Below are 12,591 nucleotides of genomic sequence, written 5' to 3'. Positions count from 1 at the left end.
GGCAGCCAGGCTTTGAGGTACATAATGCCTCTTTGGGGGCTTGCTTTCTGAGACAGAGTTGCATGAAGCCCAGGTTGGCCTCGAACTTGAACTCTTGATCCTCTTGCCTTTGTCTCCAAGTGCCGGGCTTTATTATTGGCATGCACCATCATGTCCTGCTGAAGGCCATATACTACAACTGCTCGATTCTGCCAGACAATGAGTAAAAGAATCACCATAGCTGCTTTTCAATAAAACCTTAGACACAGACACTGAAATCTGAAGGCCATACAATATGTGGTAGTTTGAATGTAATTGGTCCCTATAATCTCATAGGAAGTGCTATTAGGAGGTGTGGCTTTGTTGGAGTGGGCATGGCCTTGTTGGAGGAAGTGTGTCACTGTGGGGGTGGGCTTTGAGGTTTCCTATGCTCAAAATACTGCCCATTGTCTCAGTCAACTTCCTGTTGCCTGCAAGATGTAGGACTCTCTGCTACTACTCCAACACCACATCTGCCATGCTCCCCACCATGATGATAATGGACTGAACCTCTGAAACCATAAGCGATCCACCCCAACTAAATGTTTTCCTTGTAAGAGTTGCCGGGTGATGGTGGTGCACACCTTTAATCCCAGCACTTGGGAGGCAGAGGCAGGTGGATCTCTGTGAGTTTGAGGCCAGCCTGGGCTACAGAGCAAGTTCCAAGACAGGCTCCAAAGCTACACAAAAAAAAACCCTGTCTCAAAAAAAAAAAAAAAAAAAAAAGAGTTGTCGTGGTCATGATGTCTCTTCACAGCAATAGAAACCTGAACTAAGACAGAATGTTGAGTCACAAAATACTTCAGGGTTTTGGTTTTTAAAAATGTTTGAAGCTTTTATTTGAGGCAGTACTCCTGCCTGAGCCTTACAAGTCTATATATCAAGAGACCTAGTTTTTCTTTATCTTTTGCTATTTAAAAATCCAACCAGTGAGTGGTGGGATGCACAGAAAATTCCAGCATATTTTTTACTTCTATAAGCTCACAACCAAACCATAGGATTAAAATAGTATGGACTGCCACTTGCCTATGCATGGGTTCAATCCATACAGTAGAAAACAATGATCATTCAGTCATCCATTCCTGTGTGTCAGAGAGAGACAGAGAGAGGACAGACAATAAGACATGGCCTAAGAATTGAAAAAATAGTGAGTTTGAGGCCAGCCTGATCTACAGAGCTAGCTCCAGCACTTCCAGGACTACACAGAGAAACCCTGTCTTGGAAAACAAAACACAAACAAACAAACAAACAAAAAACAAAAGAATTGGAATAATAAAGCCAAGAAAATCTACTTAAGGCTGTGGTACACACACACACACACACACACACACACACACACACGCGCGCGCGCGCGTGTTATAGCTATTACTTCCCATTACCTGGTGAAGCTGTCCTCAGGCCCATGAGTATCACAGATCCCTCTGACTTGTCCACTCATCAAACAGTGAATACAATTCTCTCCTACGACCGCTGCCTCCCATGTTAAGGTGTCATGAGAAGTGTCTAGCAGGGTGAACCCCAGGCAGCGGTTGGTGAGTGGAGAGTCAGAGGCCATTTTCCACACCATGTGACTGAAATCATCTTGTCGAAAACAGTCCCAGACATATGCTCGCTAAATGAATCATGGCTTACTCATGCACTGGAATACTACACAGGTATCAAAAATAACAAGAGTACCAGGCACGGTGTTGTACACCTATAACCCCAGTACTAGACAGGCAGGTGATCAGGATTTCAGGGCCAACTGAAATCTAGGCTTGACTGCCAGATTCTCTTAAGAAAAAAAGGGAAGAAGAGGCAAAAATGAACTGATATGGACAGAGTCCCAAGATGCACTGTTAAGTGACAAAAGCAAATTCTTGGGAGGCAAAGAGATGGCTCAGCAATTACGGGTGTGTACTGCTCCTGCAAAGGCCCCGTGCTTGTTCCCTGAACCCACGTTAGTCAGCTCACAACCACCTGTAACTCTAGTTCCGGGGATCTGGTGTTTCTGGCCTCTGCAGATGCATGTGCATACCCATATCTATACACAGACACATATACACACACACACACACACACTTAAAAAAAACTTTAAGGTAAACTACTGAACAAGCTTATAGAGTAACCCCAGTTATACATATTTTTAACATATTGTATAATGTACACTCTTATCTACGCATGTAATTTGCATGTATGTGTGCATGTCTACGTGTATAGTGCACGGAACATTCCTGAAAGAATACTCAGCTACTGGGAATGGAGCAGGAGGATCAGGAGTTCAAGGTCATCCTCGGCTACAGAGCAAGCTGAAAGCCAGCCTGGCCTGCGTGAAAGGCCAAGAAAGGAACCCAGGAACTGCACAGGGCGTGAGGAGAGAGGGGCATACTAGTGCTTGACACTCTACCCTCTCCCCGACCACCCCCCCTCCCGCAAAGATACTCGGTGAGGTTTTCATTAAGAATAGATAAATAAGAAGAGCATTTAAAATGACTTGCTCATCAAAATGAGAGAAAAAAAAAAAAGCCCTGTACTAGAAAAAAAAAAAAAAGGGCATTGACAAAATAAACCTTTCACAGAACCTGAAAACTGGTAACAGACATAAAAACCCTCCCCACACTTAAAAGTTCAGGGTGAAAGAACAGGGTTTAACTGAGGTCCTGGGTTACGTCCAATCTTATCAGCGATCTATTAATTACCAACTTGTGCAAATCACCGCCTTATCTGCCGAGTGAAAGCCCGTGGACCTTTCCTCTGCAATTTCAAACAGTGCTCTTATTTTTAACACACTCCAAAGCCCATTGGGTTTATGTAATATCGAACACAAAGGCAGTGGAAATAACACAATTGATTTTTAAATTTCCATCACCTTGGTGCTGCGTTCTGACTTCCGAAATTCTCTTAACAGGGGCTTAAAGTAACACAAGAAAAGTTAAACATTTTACAGTCTCCTCAAATTCTTAGCACCACAACAAAGTGATACAAATTAAAGATCAGAATCCCCACACGAACCAACCGTAACAAAGAACCAAAGGAAGAACAGATCAAAATTATCAAAAGGCTTTGCATGCCGGACTGATTAAAAACTCAGACCTCGTCTACGGAGACTGATGGAGAGAGAGGACCAAGTCCACAGATAAAGCGATCAGACAGAGCTATTATACCGGACCTGCCTGCCAGAAGTCAGACCTTCCCACAGGCAGCTATCAAAGGGTACATTTTTATAAAATAGGCACCCATGTTTAGTATTTTTTTTTTATTTCTTAAAAAGGATTTATTTACTTTTTTTTTTTTCTTTCGAGACAGGGTTTCTCTGTGTAGTTTTGGTGCCTGTCTTGGAATTCACTCTGTAGACCAGGCTGTCCTCGAACTCACAGAGATCCATCCGCCTGCCTCTGCCCCCCGAGTGCTGGGATTAAAGGCCTGTGCCACCACTGCCCAGCGATTTATTTACTTTTATGTCTATGAGTGTTTTTGCCTACATGTATGCCTGTGTTCTACATACATGCAGTACCCTCGGGGGCCAAAAGAGGGCGTCAGAGCCCCCCCGGAACTGGAGTTGCGGATGTCTGCAAGCTGCCACGTGGGTGCTGGGAACAGAACCAGGTCTTCTTCAAGAGTACCAAGTGCTCTTAACCACCGAGCCCTCTCTCCAGCACAGGGTCTCACTACGTAGCTCAGGGTGGTCTCAAATTTGCAGTCTCCAGACTTCAGCTCACTTAAGTGTTGGGATTGTGGACATGTGCCGCCACACCAGGCTGACGCTTAGTAATCTTACGAGGTAACTTGTCTATATGCTACAGTGCCAAAAAGAACCAGGAATCTCTTTTGGCAGGAGGAGACTCAACCACAGCTAAAAGGCAAAACTGCCTGGAGAATCTACTTTACCTCATCACTCAGATAAAGCAAGAACACGCTCGCCCAAAGATTAATTAGTCACATTTGTTTATCTGGGGGCCTGTAAGTACATTCACTACAGATTTTAACTAAGATGACGTTATAGTCCTCTCACCGAGATGGCTTCAGTCATACAGCATGGGGAATGTTCTCTGACTCCTTTCTCATCAACCCTCTGGGGTCCTCCTCACAACACCCCCAAAGAGGAAGCAGGCCCCATAGAAAAGAACTGTATTCAGTGCTCAGTCTGTGTGGGCTGAAGTGGTCGAGCCAGGGGCATTGCATGCCTGCAGGTCTGAGGACAACTCACTCAGTTATGTCTCACACCCTCCTAGTCCAGTGAACCCTTACATAATGAAGGTCCCCAAGGCCAGGCACTGAAGGACTCTTGGTAACAGGAGGTGGGGGCCTACGAGAAAGGAATCAGTCCACTGCAATGGTATCCTAAATGGGATACTGGGACCCTGACCCCTCCCTGTTGTGGAATATTAGTTTAAGATGTGCTACATTTGTTTATGCTCTGGGATATTTGTTTAATGATGCAAAGATGTGCTGCATTCTTTTTATGCTGCATTTGTTTAACTCTGTGAAGCTGTGTTACTGTGCCTGTCTAAAACACCTGATTGTTCAAATAAAGAGATGAATGGCCGACAGCTAGGCAGAAGGGAGAAACAGGCGGGGCTGCCAGGCAGAGAGAATAAATAGAAGGAGAAATCTCGAGAAGAGAGGAGCTAGAAAAGGAGAAAGAGTGGACACCAGGGGCCAGCCACCCAGCCACACAACCAGTCATGGAGTAAGAAGGAAAGAAAGACATATAGAATAAAGAAAGGTAAAAAGCCCACAGGTAAAACACAGTTAAAGAGAAACTGAATAATTTAAGTTAGAAAAGCTGGCAAGAAACAAGCCAAGCTAAGGCTGGGCATTCAAAGTAAGAATAAGTATTTATCTGGGAGCTGGGTGACAGGCCCCCAAAGAGTAAGGAGTTAAAAACAAAACAAAACAAAATTAAAAAAACAAGAAAACCAAAAACCTACAACTTCCTATTCCCTTTGCTTCCCGGACGTGAGGTGAGCATTGTCTCATGCCTTGGGCTCCAGCCATGAGGGCTGCACAAAAGTCCCAAAGTCACAGGACCAAAAGTCCCCGGCTTGAATCCTGGAAGCCATAAATCAAGCTATACCATGCTTCCTTTCAAGTTACTGCTCTCGGGTATTTTCTCAGTGATGGGAAGCTAACACACCTGTTCTAGGAGATGCTGTAAAATGGAACCCATCACTGGCCTAAGTCCAATCTCTTCATCTTCTCCACAGCTGTGCCCCTAGGCCGAGGCTCACCTTCCTGCCTGACTGTCACTGATCCCCAAGGGGCTGGGAATATGGCTTAGCAGGTGCCTGCCAACATGCACGAGGCCCTTGGCTTAATCACAGTGTGTGTGTGTGTGTGTTACATCAGAATATATATATATAATTTCTTAAAAAATCTCCAGGGGGCGGGGCTGGAGAGATGGCTCAGAGGTTAAGAGCACTGGCTGTTCTTCCAGAGTTCCCGAGTTCAATTCCCAGCAACCACATGGTGGCTCACAACCATCTGTAATGAGATCTGGCTCCCTCTTCTGGCCTGAAGGGATATACACAAGCAGAACACTGTATACATAATAAATAAATAAATTAAAAAAAAAAAAAAAAAAAAAAACCTCCAGGGGGCTGGAGAGATGACTTAGTGGTTAAGAACACTTGGTCTTAAAGAGGACCTGGCTTCAATTCCCAGAACCTACCTGGTAGTTCACAACTATCCATAGTTCCAGTTCTAGGGGATCTCAGGTCCTCTTCTGACTTCCACAGACACCAGGCATGCATATGGTACACAGATATATAGGAAGGCAAAACATATATAAAAAAATAAATCTAAACAACAGCAAAACACTTCTGTGTCTGGAGATATGGCTCAGCAATTAAGAGCACTGGCTGCTCTTCCAGAAGATCTGGGTTCAATTCCCAGCACCCACATGGCGGCTCACATTTGTCTGTAACTCCAGTTCCAGGGGATCTGACACCCTCACACAGACATACGTGCAGGTAAAACATCAATGTACATAAAAGAAAAATAAATAAATCATTAAAAAAAAAAAACACCTTCCAAAGCTTGTGTCATGCTTGAAAGAAAATGCAAACTCCTTCCATGGGGGGGGGGGGGGATTCCTCAGCTCTCTGTCAATGTCTTCCACATATTTGTCTTGGAAATAAATTCTAGCCTACCAGACGGACTTCTATAAGCTGGACCCACTGCCTTCTCAAAACTTCTTCAATTACTGTTCTTCCTACCCTGAACACCCTTCCCTTGAGTTTCCCACAGCTAACTCTCTCATATCCAATGTCCCCTTTTGCAATCTGAAATTCTTTTTTTTTTTTTTTTTTTTTTTTTTGAGACAGGGTTTCTCTGTGTAGCTTTGGAGCCTTTCCTGGAACTCACTCTGTAGACCAGGCTGGCCTGGAACTCACAGAGACCCGCCTGCCTCTGCCTCCCGAGTGCTGGGATTAAAGGCATGCGTCACCACCACCCGGCGCAATCTGAAATTCTTATGTATTTGTTGACTGTGTTTTCTGTCTCCCCACCCCACTATCATCAAGTTAGAACGCTCCAAAAGAACAGGAACCCCACCTGATAAGCTTGTGCACCCACAGACTACCACAGTCACAGAAACTTACCAGGTGATGAATGCTCAGAATCTCCCCCGCCACACATACCCTCAGAAGAGGTTGCACTATGTAGCCCAGGCTGGTCCACACCCAGCCTCACGATAATTTTTCAACTAGGATCTATTTTTTTCCTCAATAAGCAGCAAAAATCTGCTAGAACACCAGGCAGTGTTCTGTTAGAACATTAGGCAATGGTGGTTGTCTTTTAATGGGGGTCTTAGAGAATAAAGTATTTCAATTCCTAAAGAGCGAAATCCAGAACTTTACCCCTAACAGCTCTTTAAACTGTGTGGTGGTTTGAAAGAAAATGGCCCCCAAGGGGAGTGGCACTCTTAGGAGGTGTGGCTTTGTTGGGGTAGGTGTGGCCTTGTTGGAAGAAGTGTGTCACTATGAAGGTGGGTTTTAAGGTCTTGTATATGCTCAAGCCACGCCCAGTGTCTCAGACCACTTCCTGTTGCCTGCATATCAAGATGTGGGACTCTCAGCTCCAGCACCAGGTCTGTCTGCACACCACCGATGATAATGGTGTGCACCATGATGATAATGGACTGAACCTCTGAAAACGTAAGTCACCCCAACTAAATGTTTTAAGAGTTGCCATGGTCATGGTGTCTTTTCGCAGCAAACAGAAACCCTAACTCAGACAGACTGTAACAAAAGATGTATGCCAATCTGGAGAGATGGCTCAGTAAGGTACCTGACTTCAGATCCCCAGCATCCACATAAAAGCAGGACATGGCAGGCCAGGTCTGTAATCCCAACACTGGAAAGGGAGGTCCCTGAAGCTTGCTGGCCAGTCAGCCAGCCTAGTGGAATCCATCGGCTCTAGGTTCAGTGAGAGAGACCCCGTCTCAAATAATAAGGTAGAAAGTGACCTAAGAAGGCATCTGACATCAACTTTTGGTCTCTGCATGTACATGCACCTGTACACACACACACACACACACACACACACACACACACACACACACCTCTGTGTGTGCACATTCCACACACCCCGAGCCTGTAATCCTAGCATGTGGGAGGTAACGTTAAGCAGGAGAATGCACAACTCAAGGTTATCCTTGGACACTACTGAATCTCAAGCCACCCTGGGCCATATGAGATGCTGTCTCAACACCCACCTACCCCCGAGCGCCCAAAGGGAGGGAAAGTATGTTTCAAGCTGACATGTAGTAGTACACACCTGTGATCTCAGTACTAAGAAGGCCGAGGCAGGAAAACCATCAAGTTGAGCCACATAAGATGGACTCAAAAAATAAAATGGCGGCATGTATGTGAGGTGGGGTATGAATGAGTTGACCTGCCTTCATGGGCTTTTCTTCAAACCCAGTACAGGAGCTACGGTGTGTTTATGAGGAAATGCCATCTAGGAAGGCCATGACAAATGACACAGGAAGAGCACAAACCAGCAACCCCTCAAGGTGGGGAGGAAATACCTCATTTACGAAGGCGGCCCACGAAGGCTTCGAAGAGAACCTGAGCTGGGCTTGAATGATCATTTCATTAGGTTAGGAACTGCCCTGTGAGGGGGCACAGAGGTGGCCTGGGGACAAACAGGCAGGGCTGGCCAGACCGACGGAGCCTGTGAGTGGTACTGAGTGTTCCCAGCTCCTGGAAGTCGGCCTGGTCAGACCCTACGGCTCCCATCTTCGCAAGGCTCTGGAGGAATTTCAGCTCTTTCACAGACCAGAGTTGTTATGTAGTCTCTATTTTCACAAGCCCAAAGCAATACAAGCTCTCAGACCCCACGCCAAGACCTCCCAACTCTTCTGTTTTTTGCAGGGCTGGTACTCAAACCCAGGGACTTTTGACAGGCAGTTTAGTACTGAGCTAACATCCCCAGCCCTTGCTTCTTTTGGGGGACAGGGTCTCGCTTCGTTGGAGCACAGGCTCCAACTCTTGACCCTCCTGCACAGAACATGAGTGGAACAGTAAGAGCTGTGTGCCTCCATGCCCAGTCATCTTTCCTGTGTCCAATCTCCTCCCTCTCCGAGCATGGTCCACACTTACCACATTCTCTGCTTTCTATGAACAAGTTCCTCAGCACAAATGATACAAACCAGCCAATAGGTAGCCATGGCTGCAACTAAAGGGTTCTTCCCCTTATTCGTATATGCTCTCCAGCCACCTCACACTCTATCACCGGATTCACACTCCCTAAACATAACATACAAGTTTCATGCCTATGCCCACGCTGTTCCTTTTGCTGGAAAACTCTATTTTGTTCTTAAGCAAGACCCAGGATGGTGCAGGTTGCATAAACCAGTTTATGTAAGTGACGCCCCCCCTGCCAGTGCTGGACAGTGCACAACCTTTCCAGGATGGCCTGTTTCCACCCTCCGTGACCTTGAAGGCTTTCTCGGAAGACCTCGACTCTTAGAAATCCACTGTGCCTCTGAGTCCTACATCAACTTCTCTTTACAAGAAAAGTTAACAGCATTTGGAACAGCTTCAGTGAGTAGAAGAAGGGCACACTCAGGAAGGACACAAATGCGTGTTGAGATGAAACAAGACTGGTGAGTTGTGAGGCTGGGACATAACTAAGTGGCTGGACACTTGCTTAGCAGGTGACGGTTAAGGTCAAGTGTCCGAGAGGATGGACGGAGGGGACTTTGGCTTTATTCAGCAGATTCCTGGTCAAAGGACTCATTTTAGCTGCCACAGGCTGGCAGGGACCGAGGGACTCTACCATGCCAGCTGAGGAGACCAGTGAGGGGCTTCCTGGGCAATGTACAACATCCTCATTTGGCTGTCCTCCAGCGTGTCTGGGATTACAGACACTGGCTTTCTTATACCTACACTCAGAGAGAGAAGCTTCAAACTGGGCCATTAAGCCAAGAAAAACATGCATTTGCCTGAAATATCTGTGTCTCTAGGAAACAGTTTGACTTGAATAATTACATACATACTTTTAAGATACATATACACAAACGAAGCCTTACTCCATCTTCTTCCCCTCCTTGGCAGCTCCTCCTCCTCCTCCTCTCTCTCTCTCTCTCTCTCTCTCTCTCTCTCTCTCTCTCTTTCTCCCTCTCTCTCTCTCTCCTCTGCCTCTTCTCTTTCTTGTTTCTTTTTTTTTATCTAAAATCAGTATTCATCCTAATGCTTTACATGAATGATCTTTCTCCCCAAACGCCTTCCGTCCTTCAAAACAAAAGTATCACTCACTCAGTTCCCTGTTCTTGCCTACTCCTCTCCCTGTCGTCATCTTCCCCAGAATCTATACTTCTCAGACAAACCCTCCCGTTTCCTTTGCTAATGAGCTCGGTCCATAGCCTTCGAATTCGACATCGACTGATGAACCATTTCAAAGCCGGTCCACTCGTGGCTCATTTTTCTATGATCCTCTCTCCCCCGCCCCAAGAAAAATCAAGGTCCCTTTATTTATATATAGAAGTTAATTTCATTGCATGATTGGGGCACCAGGGAAGTAGTTCCCATCCGTGAAGTGAAAACATAAAACCGTGTTGCCTCACGAGAGCACCATAACCGAACACACCAAAACATTACAATGAGTTCCCTGATGTATTTCTTCTCCAAGCACAGATCTTGGATTTCACACCGAGGTGGCATACAGGTCATGGGTTCTGCTACTAGTCCACTGTATTTACTCCTAAGATTGATACAGAAATCTTTACTCCCTAGAGGAAGAATATTCTGTGGGAGCAATCCACTGTCATACCAACAAACACCGCCATCCCTAAGCATACCCAGCCCATCAGGAAAAGATTACAGGGTGCAATCTTGGCTTGAAAGTGAATGGCGAGAAGAAAAATTAAAACAGAAAGTGACTGGAGAGGGGGAACTCTCCAAAGAGCTATCCAACAAAGGGTAAAAGAGATTACACAGTTTGGGTTTTATGCCCAAAATGGCTGTCTCCTCTCAAAGTCCAACTTTAGTTCTGCTTATTCCTCCCACCAAATATGCAAAATAAACTCACTTGTTCTAAAAACAGAAAAGTGTTATCGCCATTAAGAGGTAAGTACGAACCCAGGAAAGATTCAAGTGTTTTCCTTTCATCCTAGTAAAGGAGGGTGGAGGTGGGGGTGTGTGGGGGGGAACGCTTTAACTACCGAATCTTGTTCCTGGGTTTGGAGAAGTTTCAATTTTTCTTCTCTCCCAAGGTAAGAGTTGTTGGTGTTTTCTTCCCCACACTGAAGACCCTCTGCATGAAACCGTAAATCTTGAATACCACACAGTGGACAGGAATGTGCTAGGCCCGTACTTGGTTGGAAATAAGGGAAAAGGGCACCGACATCCATTATTCAGAGTCTAACGCTAAATTAGCCTCCTTTATAATACGGCAATTCCATCCCAGCACACATTATGCCAGGGGCAGGGTGTGCAGAATGTGTGGGCAGTGTGCAGCAGACCACATTTCTACGGAACGAGACAGCATCATCTTTTCAAACACCACCCGTATTGGCACACATTTCAAAGTGCTCTTAGCTCAAATTGAATTGTCGTGTAAATTATTGTATATTAGCAATAAAAGTTTAGAGAAATCTAGTTAGAAGATTGCTATTTGCTTAGAATTAAACTACAAAGCCTGGGGGTTTTATCCTGAAAGGTGAGGCCCACGCACACTGGCTGGCTGTGCCTGGGAAAGAGGGGCGGGGTTGGGGACCCACACATCCCTGAGTTGGAGCGCTAGGGGCCTCGTGGGACAGGAACAAGCCTGGCAGGGCCACCAGGCAGACAGGACGGAGACTGGACGGACGGACGGCACGGATGGACGGACGGACGGGACGGGACGGGACGGGACGGACTGGACGGGCAGAGAAGCAGTGCGTCCTACCCGGAGGGCTCCCTCCCAGGGACGGCGGAGTACCTGCTCCGGTCATCCAGGCTGCGATTGTCGGCGGCCGCCGCGCGCCAGTCGGGCAGCGTGCTGGCGCACAGCACCACCATGGACACGATCACGAACACCACGGACACGCTGGCCAGGATCTGCGCGGCCAGCGACGACGTGGGCTCCTCGAAGGTCCGCCTCATGCGCTCCAGCCAGCGCCGGGAGGGAGCCGCCTCGGGCCCGGCAGGGCGAGCCTGCTCGCGGCCCAGCTCGTCTGCCGCGTGGAAGGTGTGGGTGTCGGACATGCGGTCGTCTAGGCGGCGCTGGCAGCAGTACTCCAGGTGCGCGCCCTCCAGGCCCCAGTAGATCATCTCGTTGTAAAAGGAGAGCTCGCACATCCGCGGCGCGAAGCGCAGCTTGCCGTGGCCGCGCACGTACAGCAGGATGAAGCCGAAGGCCTCCGAGTGCCGGTCGAAGAAGTACTCGTTGCGCTCCCGGTCGTAGTCGTCGCACACCTCGAGCACGTCGCGCTCCGAGCGGCAGCCGTGCAGCCGGCTCACGCGGCGCAGCGGGAAGTCCTTGAGCAGCTCCCGGGACAGCGAGTACCGGGCGCCGCCCACGTTCAGCACCACCGAGGCCGCCCCGCCGCGCACGAAGGTCATGGCTGGCCGCCCCGGGGGGGCCTGGCCACCGCGCGCACGGGGTGGCCGCGCCGTCGGGGCCCGCGCTCCCCCGGGGGCTCGCGCCCCGCGCCGCCTGGGTTCCCCTCCGCGGTGTCAGTGCCGCTGCCGCCCCGCGCTCCCGGGTTCGCCCTTCGGAGTCCCGGTGGGTGTCCGCGGCTCCAGGTGGTGCCGGCCTCCCGGAGGGCGCGCGTTAGCCGAGGCGCCGTGGGCAGGGCTCCACCGGTCCCCGGTGCACGCAGCCCGGCCGCCGTCCAGAAGCGAGAGGCAAAGTAAGCGGGCTCAGCGGCGGCGGCGGCGGCGGCGGCGGCGGGGAGCGGGCTCCGGGAGGCGGGGGCGGGGCCTCCCTCGCCGTCCTCCTCCTCGCCCGCCGGCTCGGCGCGCTCCGCTCCCTCCGCGCGCACCTCCTGCCCGCCCGCGCCCGCCCGCACCTCCCGGCTCGCTCGGGCTGGGATTCCCCGGCGCCCCGCCCCGGACCTCGGGCTCCCCGCCTCGTGACGCCGTGCGCCCCCGCCCGCAGTGGCCG

At 48.8% G+C, this 12,591-nt stretch overlaps 1 protein-coding gene across 1 annotated transcript in view; it reads right to left on the bottom strand.

Moving 5' to 3' along the window:
* Kcng3 (potassium voltage-gated channel modifier subfamily G member 3) overlaps positions 1-11,783 on the bottom strand; it is a 53,147-nt gene extending 41,364 nt beyond the window's left edge. The window contains exon 1 of the mRNA XM_059248729.1: positions 11,392-11,783. Coding sequence (XP_059104712.1) covers positions 11,392-11,783 — 392 coding nt within the window. The remainder of the gene's footprint in view (positions 1-11,391) is intronic.
* Positions 11,784-12,591: the final 808 nt, after the last annotated feature.

The sequence above is a fragment of the Peromyscus eremicus genome, chromosome 22, assembly GCF_949786415.1.
Source record: "Peromyscus eremicus chromosome 22, PerEre_H2_v1, whole genome shotgun sequence".
NCBI classification, from domain to species: domain Eukaryota; kingdom Metazoa; phylum Chordata; class Mammalia; order Rodentia; family Cricetidae; genus Peromyscus; species Peromyscus eremicus.
This window is presented reverse-complemented; position numbering and strand designations above follow the sequence as displayed.